Source organism: Brienomyrus brachyistius, chromosome 10 (assembly GCF_023856365.1).
Source record: "Brienomyrus brachyistius isolate T26 chromosome 10, BBRACH_0.4, whole genome shotgun sequence".
NCBI classification, from domain to species: domain Eukaryota; kingdom Metazoa; phylum Chordata; class Actinopteri; order Osteoglossiformes; family Mormyridae; genus Brienomyrus; species Brienomyrus brachyistius.
Window position 1 is genome coordinate 23,539,399 of NC_064542.1, and position 9,763 is coordinate 23,549,161.

General features: G+C 44.5%; 2 protein-coding genes across 4 annotated transcripts; one reads left to right on the top strand and one right to left on the bottom strand.

The window, feature by feature from the left end:
* Positions 1 to 152: 152 nt before the first annotated feature.
* Positions 153 to 3,900, bottom strand: cetn2 (centrin, EF-hand protein, 2). Of its 2 annotated transcripts, none has more exons than XM_049029376.1 (5): positions 3,619 to 3,900; positions 2,935 to 3,093; positions 2,542 to 2,670; positions 1,529 to 1,666; positions 153 to 1,340 (listed from the first exon to the last, which is right to left on the bottom strand). In XM_049029376.1, the coding sequence occupies exons 1-5, from the start codon at positions 3,619 to 3,621 to the stop codon at positions 1,206 to 1,208; spliced, it is 564 nt and encodes a 187-aa protein (XP_048885333.1). In that variant the 5' UTR covers positions 3,622 to 3,900; the 3' UTR covers positions 153 to 1,205. The 2 variants fall into 2 exon arrangements, with proteins under 2 accessions (XP_048885333.1, XP_048885334.1); XM_049029377.1 differs by having other exon boundaries at positions 153 to 1,295; positions 3,619 to 3,827.
* Positions 3,901 to 4,023: 123 nt separating this feature from the next.
* nsdhl (NAD(P) dependent steroid dehydrogenase-like) lies at positions 4,024 to 7,294 on the top strand. Of its 2 annotated transcripts, none has more exons than XM_049029374.1 (8): positions 4,024 to 4,239; positions 4,499 to 4,527; positions 5,275 to 5,436; positions 5,618 to 5,764; positions 6,028 to 6,156; positions 6,485 to 6,627; positions 6,720 to 6,822; positions 6,913 to 7,294. In XM_049029374.1, exons 1-8 carry the CDS (start codon positions 4,125 to 4,127, stop codon positions 7,243 to 7,245), a joined length of 1,161 nt encoding a protein of 386 aa, XP_048885331.1. In that variant the 5' UTR covers positions 4,024 to 4,124; the 3' UTR covers positions 7,246 to 7,294. The 2 variants fall into 2 exon arrangements, with proteins under 2 accessions (XP_048885331.1, XP_048885332.1); XM_049029375.1 differs by having other exon boundaries at positions 4,232 to 4,249; positions 6,913 to 7,293.
* Positions 7,295 to 9,763: the final 2,469 nt, after the last annotated feature.

Consider the following 9,763-nt stretch of genomic DNA (forward strand, 5'->3'; position numbering starts at 1 on the left):
GGGAAATGAAGGTGATGTATTATACACTGAAGTGCATGAGAAACATTTGTTTCCCTATAACGAACGTCAATGGAAAAGATAAGATGCTGCCGGCAAAATAATCGGGAGTCATGCTAGGAAATGGCAAAGTATTTCAAGCACACGAATAAGAATAAGAGTTAAATCGTTTAATGATTTCTTTGATATTTAAATAGAATATGCAGCATCTGTACAAAACATCCATCAATACACAACATGGAGCAAAAACTATACAAAGACAAAAATGTAGCAGGAGTAACAAAGAAACCAGCAACAGGATCACGTCACATACAGTCAATAGCCATCGGGGGGCGCTAGCAGGGCAAGGGAAGAACTGGCCTAATTTGTTTCTCTATAGAGGCTGTGGTACAAAGGGGAGATGACAGCATATACAAGCAGGCACCCCCGCATAAATATATTCACAGCAATACTGGTTTAAGGTGACTCAAAGCAAGGATTCGATTTCAGTTGCATTTTATATCAATAATACCTCACAAAAACATATGAAAGAGTGAGCCTGATGCTTTGGGTACTGAATAATACTACAATTGTACTTTACCTGGCAAAGGATCTAGGCATATAAGGTTTCCAGTTAGAGAGCAGATAGAATATCCCAACTGCCCTGTTCTTGTAGTCCTGTGATAGATCGCAATATACATACTGTAGGCACTGTGGATGTAACTTTGAAAACAGCCCCATTGGAGGTGCACCTCCCATAGAAAGCAGACTGGGAAACACCATGCTTTGGGGGCTGTTTAATAGGAATTATAGTTTTTGGCACATTAGTTGTCTATCTTGTGGAACTCTCTTACCCTTTGTAATACACATTTACTATATAGAAAGGTACATATATACTATGGCTAAAGCTCACCTGACCTCTGGAAATCATACTTTTCAAAAACCAGTTCAGCCTGGCAAAGACATTCCATAGTCAACTTGGTCCAAAGTCACGTAGGAACCTCAGCAAACATTCTTTGCTGGGTTAAAGCTCAGCTTTTATTCTGAATTGCCCCCCCCCCCTCCTTGTTTTGTTCTTGTTCCAAATAGTAAGTCTGGCTCCCCAGGAGATCAGCTGGTGGGTCCCCACAAAGCAGTGTTAATGCACTAGAAGGTGACTGTGTCCCCCAAAAGGGAGCAAGTCGGCATGACCATCTGGGGGTGCTGGGCCTTCCTGGGACTGACTGCCCTCAGTACAAGCTTGTCTTCTTCATTATGCGCAGGAACTCTTGCTGGTTCACCTCTCCATCGCCATCCCGGTCAGCTTCATCAATCATCTCCTGGAGGAAGGGTACCATCAAGTCCATTAATGGTAGTGTGAAGGGCTATGGACACAAGTCAATGAATCGATGCAATTACAGTGTCTGTCATGGTGAGATCAGCGAGAAACAGACCAGGGTTTTGCTCTTTATTCTTACCCATAATTCTTAACACTGGTTGGTTAATGTGAACCTCTGTGTAGCAGCTTAGTGAGGGACCACAGAAAGGTGTAGCTCTCCTCACTGCTTCTCACCTGCAGCTCCTCATCTGTGAGGTTCTCCCCCAGCTCCTTGGCCACCCTCTTCAGGTTACGGAAAGATATCTTCCCTGTCTCGTCATCATCAAACAGACGAAACGCTTTCAGGATTTCCTCCTTTGAGTCTTTCTCCGCCTGTGGAGACACAGCGATGCTCAGTGAGATGATGATTCTGCCCCTTTTAAGATCTTGAGGTTGCGGGTCTCAGTAATTGACCGTGTTGTTGTAATGTTGAATAATGTTGTGTTTCTCCAGTTTTGTTAATATATCCATATATCCAGTTACGTTAATATATCCATACAGTACTCACAAAGTTTTGAGACCCTTGCTTAATTGGGCAATATTCAAAAATTTGATTTGTTGGTTTTATAACACAAATTATTGCCTTATTCATTTGTTGAGAAAAATATAGTATCGGAAACAACCAATAGTTTTAATTAAAAAAAAAACTTAAGTAAAAGTTTCAAGTGGTAATAAAGTGAAACCCAAATTTTTGTTCTCGAAGACTTGATCTGAGTTTAAAATTAATTTGTGAAACATCGATTGAAATTCAATTAGTAACACCTTTGCAATAACATAAAAAACCAAACATTTGTGTTTAATATCCCTTTGGGAGCCATTGACTACAATTGCAATTAATAGTAAACTGGCAAGATCAGAACTCAATGAGTCAGTCAATAAAAATGACACTTAAAAGAAAATGTCTGTGCCAAAGATGTGTGCAGATATGTTAAACATTACTTGTCAGTGAACTTTATGACATCAATAAATCTGCCATGTTTTTCAGAATTGAGCAAACATCCCAAGAATATCTGTGAGCATTGTATCTTTAGGAACATGTCTGTGCTCTTCCATCTGTGTCTGGTAAACATCACACCAGGTAATTTTTAAAGAATGTAGGCATTACTTTACAAAGAACCAGAACCAAAAATCAGAACTGATCATTATTTGCATAATGAACATAATGTATCCAGGTGGTAGGGAACATTTTTGAGCTGTGGAATGCTCACCATTTTCTGTGTCATGACTGTCAGGAAATCATTGAAGTCGATTTTCCCAGTGCCGTCCTTATCGACTTCACTGACCATCCGCTTTATCTCCTCTTTTTTTGGCTCAAATCCCAACGCTCTCATGGCCACCTGTCACAAAGAAGGGAACCAGATGCCTGAAATCTGTCCATCCTCAATTATGAAATTCATTGTGACTTATAATTAAACTTGTCTAGCTTAATTGCATGGAACATACAGCTTCATCCCATATATATGAGCTGTTGAGTTTCTCCTGTTTGGTCATGTGATAACACTGCATGTCATCCTACACGTTTAGCAGAATTGCTTACATGTATGTGCAGTAGATGCATGCAACATTAGTAAACAACTGAACAGACACCATGGTGAATGAACCTTCAGTTCCTTGACATCGATATGTCCCGAGCCCTCGGTGTCGAACAGCTCGAAGGCCTCCCTGATCTCCTGCTTCAGCTCCTCCGTCAGCTCCAGCTTCAGAGCAGCCTTCTTCCGGGGTGCCATGGCTCCTAGGGAGGGCTTCTTAGCGCTGGTAGCCTGGGCAGGCAAAATGATCCGCGTCTTACTTATGACTGCATAATGGTGTTTTAATACTGGATGTGAGCAATTCATACTGGAGATGAAGAAATGCCAGCTTTTCTTTGACTTGTACTAATTTTGTGTTTTTAATGGTTTAAAACGATTCCGTGCAGTTAACGTACATGCAAAAATAAACGCAACGTTGTCATCATTTAAACCACACGCAATTGTAATATTTGTGGTAGGTTTTTTACGACTTCGATCTGCCTAATCCTATCTGCGTTAACATACTACATATAATTTAAAATATTTTGCTCCATATTCTGATGACAGAACACATTCAAAGCAATAACGATATAAAAACATTTTCTCAAAAAATTTGATGACTAATATCTGTCCATTATAAACTACACAATAATTATGATGGACTGTCAATGAAAACGATTGTAATTTGCGAACAACGAAAAAAATCTGAAAATGTAAGTGCAGAAAACTGATGAACGATGATGTGATACCTTCTTGATTTAATAACATACTGCTTACCATGTTCGGCAGCGAGGCAGCAATCGCAAAACACAAAAATGCTAGCTGCGTTCACGCAAAACATTCACTGAGTAACGCAGTAAGGCTCTTTCTGCGCTTGGACAGAAATCACGCTCCACCGTGACATATGGCGGTCTGTCACTAGACTGTGACCAGCATCATGACGCACATTTTATTGGTTATGGGGAAACATTTCACATTCTTATTGGTTAACAGTTAATGTGAAATATTCAAGAATCGCAGTAGGTTATGGGCGAAAAATATTCTCGTACGGTATGTTATTGGATACTGGCATCTCCTGTATTTAGTAATCTTTTATATGTCAGACGAGTTGCACTCGGTTACAGAAAACGCATCAATTCTGCGCAGTGGACACGTGATACAGAGCGCGGCTTTTGATTTGTCGATTTCTTTCGCGTGGGTGTAGTTTCAGACACCAGCCCGAGCGATTTCAAAAACGTCAGTTTGGTTGGTTCGCGTGGTCACTACGAGATTAACGCGATTGGATGGATATCTGTTTAACTCACACACTATTGGACGAGAGGTCCCCAATACAATCAGCTGATGATGGCACTACTATAGATACGTGGTTCATTCATGCGGTTTGTGCATTGTACCTAGGTGAGTTTTGGTATGGATACTTTATGTTTAAACTTTTATAGCAGTATTATTTTTGTTTGACTAAGGAATGTCCTTAGCCTTTATAACGTGGTTAGGAAGGAGTATGTTTTAGGTCTATTCACTGATTGCTACGAATGTAGCATAGTTTTTAAAAGTTATGTGATGTTTACAGTAACTGTATTAGCCTTTAGTATGTGATTGTTTTGATCATTTATACTTTAGACTGCAGACTAGCTTTCTTCCTTTTGTCTTTCGGTAGTCCGAGTAATGGCCACACGGATACGGCCGGTAAGTGTACTTTGCGTTTATTCATTAGATCTACCCGTCTTTACCACGTAAAGAACATGTGCTTTGTGCGGTTGCTAAAACTGAGTGATAAGCTACATTTTATTATTAATGAGAGGGTTAATTCATAATTAGTTGTGCGATGTTAGGCAGACAATATAGTCGAGGCCCAGGCTACTATGATTTGGACAGTGTGAATTGACACTTAGCCATCTCTCGTATTTGACTCTCCCTGCCGGCCCCTGGAGGATGGGCTTCCCCTTTGAGTCTGGTTTCCTTGCCACTGTTGTCGTTGTTGTACTAGTAGGGTAGTTCTTTAGTTGGATTGACATTAAGCTGTAATTTAAATGTAGTGTTTTATTAATGGAATTATGTTTTTAATATTGTTGTGATTGCCTTTTTGAATGATGGGCGTCATTGCACGGAAATAATGACATTCAAGTGTTTTAAATGAACAACATATTACAAATGGACTGGGAATATTCATTTTAATGTGCATTTCAGAGTAAATTTCACGCATGCGTGTTCATCATGCACCTCCTGCAGTCCAAAATAAGTTGTGCTCGGTGCTTCTTCCTAGGTTCTATATCCTGTATTCCTTAGGTTTATGGAAGATTGATGGATGAGTGGGTGGATTTCAAAGTTAATTGCCTGTTTGTGAGATCACCACGTAAGCTTTGCAGGTGATATTAATGATAAACCAATGCTGATTTTGCATACTTGCTTGATAATGCAGTTTTTTTCCTTTAGAGCTCTAAGAGATGCACAGTCATCGGTGGATCTGGGTTTCTTGGTCGGCACCTTGTGGAGCAGCTTCTAGTCCGGGGATACATTGTGTCCGTGTTTGATATCCAGCAGTCTTATGAGCTGCCTGGGGTCACGTTTCACCTGGGGGATTTGTGTAATAAGCAGGTGAGTTTTGCACATGCAAATCCACAGTAAATGGTGCAGCTGATCTGCCTGAACAGCTGTTAGCTGGCAAGCTTCGAAGACCTGAGCTTTGGCGCTTTTCCACATTGCTGTTTCGTTGCCAGGACAAAAATAGTCCTCCTCTGTGCCAGTGTGAGGACTTCTGATCGTCGTCTCCCCTTAGGCCCTGCTGCCAGCCTTGCAAGGCGTGTCGCTGGTGTTTCACTGTGCCTCCCCTTCTCCTGGCAGCGATGACCGTTCCCTCTTCCAAAGGGTTAATGTAGACGGCACTGGCACCATGCTGGAGGCCTGCCAGGAAGCAGGTGTACAGGTAGGGGGCGACAGATGGCCAAATATTGAGAAATGAGCCATATCTCTATAGTTAGCAGTTTACATGTTGTGACAAGAAACTACACCATTCAAAAGTACTCGGGCAGTAAGTACTAAGGAAAACTAGAATAAACATTATCGTTTTGCACAAATTTTTGAATGTACAGTTCAAAGCTTGATCACTGATTATTGCAAGATAGTGGACTGAAGCTGAAAACAGGACTATTTGGATGCTATCAGAATGTGTATTTTTTTGTGTTTTAGAAAGTGGTCCTTACCAGTAGTGCCAGTGTGGTGTTTGAAGGGACAGACATCAAGGATGGGAAAGAAGTGCTTCCTTATGCCAAAAAGCCGATTGACTGCTACACAGAGACCAAGATTCAGCAAGAGAAGGTAACGCCCAGGTTCCCTCTTTTTTTTCCCGCTGCTTATTTTGTCAAAATGTTATGTTCCACCATGAGTTATAGGAACGTGTGCATGTTTGCTCTCCAGTGTATTTGCTTTAGTTTTGTGAATGTTGGTGGTTCGTTAACGTTTTTATCTTTTAGTGATCCAGCTGGAATACTGAGAAAGCGCATGCATTCCTCCTGAGGCATTTCAGACAATTCAGGAAATTGCACTGGAAACCAGTTCCATATCCCCTGTTTGGACATTCAGTCTGCAAGCACTCCAGAATAATATAACCAATCCTGACATTTTGTATGTTTTCACTGCCTTTCAGCTGGTGCTGCAAGCCTGTAATGAGGAGAACGGCTTCCTTACAGTGGCCATCCGCCCTCATGGCATCTTTGGCCCCCGTGACCCCCAGCTGGTCCCAATCCTGGTGGAGACGGCACGCCAGGGGAAGATGAAGTTCATTATCGGGTCAGAATTGCATGCCCTCCTTGAAGGACAGTGTTGCGGAGTCTAACCTGGGCTGCGCTGACGGGTTGCTGCCCTGCTATGTGTGTATGCAGGGATGGGAGCAACCTGGTGGACTTCACCTTTGTGGAGAACGTCGTCCATGGGCTCATATTGGCCGCTGAGCACCTGCGTCCTAAGTCTCCTCTCTGCGGCAGAGTAAGGACACTCCGGCTGCACAATGTTGGCTGCATCCCTGGCGAATGACTGACGATTGACCTTTAAACCCCTCCCCTCTCCCCAATTCAGGCCTACCATATCACCAATGATGAGCCTGTACAGTTCTGGGACTTCATGTCCCAGGTGCTAGTGGGGCTGGGCTACGACGCCCCACGCTACCACCTGCCCTATTGGCTGGTGTATGGCCTGGCGCTGCTGCTTTGGCTGTTGGCTCTGCTGCTGAGGCCCGTGGTGAGGCTGCGGCTCACATTCACCCCCATGCGTGTGGCGCTGGCTGGGACGCATCACTACTACAGCTGCACTCGCGCCAAACAGGACATGGGCTATAGGCCGCTGGTGGGCCTGCAGGAGGCCATCGTCCGCACTGTGGAGAGCTACCCACACCTGCGCCGCGGGGCCTGACTGATGTGGGGGCGGGACCTGATCAGTGTGGGGGGCCTGATCAGTGTGGGGGGCCTGACTGATGTGGGGGCGGGACTTGATCAGTGTGGGGGGCCTGACTGATGTGGGGGCGGGACCTGATCAGTGTGGGGGGCCTGATCAGTGTGGGGGGCCTGACTGATGTGGGGGCGGGACTTGATCAGTGTGGGGGGCCTGACTGATGTGGGGGTGGGACCTGATCAGTGTGGGGGGGTGTGACTGATGTGGGGGTGGGACCTGATCAGTGTGGGGGGTGTGACTGATGTGGGGGCGGGACCTGATCAGTGTGGGGGGTGTGACTTGATCATCAGGAGGCGGGATCCAGTTTTCATACCACTGCCTTCTCTCCCGTCAAGGTGCTTGCTCATCCTTGGTGTTTTGTTTGCATACAAGGCTGTGCGCGAGCTCTTGTCGGAATTAAAGACATATTTTTGTGTTTGTGATTTGTCTGAATGTTAAGATTGATGTTTGTAAGTAACGTGACCGTAACTGAAGCTGAATTTATACTCTTAACCCTCTTTCCTGCGCCCCTTCATTGTACCTTGCTGGATTAAATGATACACTGAACACAGTGCTCTTCTAAAGTCACTTAGGTGTAAAATAAAAAAAGGTGCTTTTCCCCCACCTTCTTTCTGCTCTTTGGTAAAGTCAGTGTGGATGTTGCTCACACTCTCTACACTCCATGTTTTGTTTGAGGTTTTCCACTCATCTGATATTTCTTAATTTTTATTAACTTGTCCCCGTTACTCTTATTTGAAGACTTTTATTTTGTGCAACCGGGTACAATGACTTCTCGCTTTGCGAACGTAATGCGTTCATGAAATGCTTTTCATATGCTGAAATTTTGCAAAGTGGAAACATTAATCACGCAGTGCCTCAGTAAAATGATGTTTTCCTCGCATCGTGCACATTTCCATGGTCAGAAGATATTCAGTTTGCCTAATTACCCGTAGTTTGTGAGTATGGGGCCAGCGTGCAGTCTATCGTCGTATAACCTGGAATAGGCTGGAGGTGACCCTGACCAGGTGGCTAGAGGATGGATGGATGGATAAATGAAAGCATTTGCTGATTTATGAAAGTAGAAAGTGTATTTGATATGACCTTCTGAAATATCACGCTGACATTACGGCCCTCACACTTTATACTAACGTTTTACCAATTTTATGGATTTTTTTTTGTTTTGAGTGTTTCTCCATAGACTAAATTTCCTGTTTCACTGACCTTTTGAAGAACATGGGAACCCCAGCCCCCACCTTTGAAATGACTGCTTATTCTTTCTGCTTTGTATGCCACATGCACCCCGCGACCCAGTAGGATAAGCGGTTTGGAAAATGGATGGATGGATGGATGGATGGATGGATGGATGCCACATACAGCACAATAAACTCCTTGGAAAGTTTTGTTGCTGTGAATAAAACAAAATTGTGTTTCTATCCAACCACTTCCCCTTCTGCGAAGGAGACATTTCAGAAATGTATTGGTAGAAGTCAGGGATTTTTTTATTGAATTTTCCTTTCTTGGCATATTTACCGAAAAGATACCAGGTTTGTGGGCCTTTTGGCGTCACTACAGCCCTCCTATTGGTAGGACGTTCTGACATTGATTTTGGTTGGCCGACCCTGCCTTGCATTTCAGTCCTGGCTGACGGTTTGCTCTGCTTCGCATCGTTGACTTTGTTCACCGTTTTGCAGGAAGCGGCGTAAATCCTGTGCTGTGAAACCTGACCCTCCAACTGCCTCAGGTCTGGAGTAAGCGGCGTATTTCTGCTCTTACTCATGTTCTGCTCACCGCTCTGCCTTCTTCCTCCTCCCAGCGTCTCATGTCGTTGGACGGGGGCCGGCAGTGTCACCATGTACAGGAGGAGAGGGCGACCTTGCTTGGGAGTGCTTGTCATTCCGGTGATCGGTGTGGTGCTGGGGGTGTGGGTGGCCATGCAGATGCCTAAAATTCCCCAAACAATGAGACGGTGGAGGCATTTGCAGATGGAGCGGTCAGACGGGTTTATCTGGGACCTGCGCAAGGTGGTGGCAGGGTTTGGGTGGGTGCGTTGGTTCCATGGAAAGGAACCATACTACCTGGACTGTGACTATGAATGATGGCCGTGGACCCCCGCAGCCCGGACCTGCTGCATGGTGGCATGTAAAGAGGAACCACGGGCAGAAACGGGCTTCTGCTCTCCGGGAAACCCTGGCAATGTTCCATCACAACGCTCACGCCCATTTCATGCTTAAGAAATGGATCACTGCGCTCATTGTGCAGAATTATTTATACACCATCCTGTGTCGTCTAGGGGCGGATGTTAGTGAGCCAATGTCTCTCTGGCAGGCAAGGTGCGTTCTGTTGCCATCAGCAACAGGGTTTGAGGCAGGCGGACACATTTTTGCTCTGAGCGGGGGGTGGGAGTTTCTGAATTATCAACCCTCCCTGGAGCATTTCCACCCCAGTTCTGTGCTGGGAGCCCTGGGACCTAATTTATTGGATTTAATTTCACTTGACTAGG

Excerpts from the sequence above, each read along its gene's own strand:
- cetn2 (XM_049029376.1), bottom strand. Across the intron at positions 2,671-2,934 it reads TCGATGTCAAGGAACTGAAG|GTGGCCATGAGAGCGTTGGG; the intron begins GTTCATTCACCA and ends TCTTTGTGACAG. Across the intron at positions 1,667-2,541 it reads CAGTCATGACACAGAAAATG|GCGGAGAAAGACTCAAAGGA; the intron begins GTGAGCATTCCA and ends GTGTCTCCACAG.
- nsdhl (XM_049029374.1), top strand. The coding sequence starts at position 4,125 with ATGGATATCTGTTTAACTCACACACTATTGGACGAGAGGTCCCCAATA. Across the intron at positions 5,437-5,617 it reads GGGATTTGTGTAATAAGCAG|GCCCTGCTGCCAGCCTTGCA; the intron begins GTGAGTTTTGCA and ends GTCTCCCCTTAG. Across the intron at positions 5,765-6,027 it reads GCCAGGAAGCAGGTGTACAG|AAAGTGGTCCTTACCAGTAG; the intron begins GTAGGGGGCGAC and ends TTTGTGTTTTAG.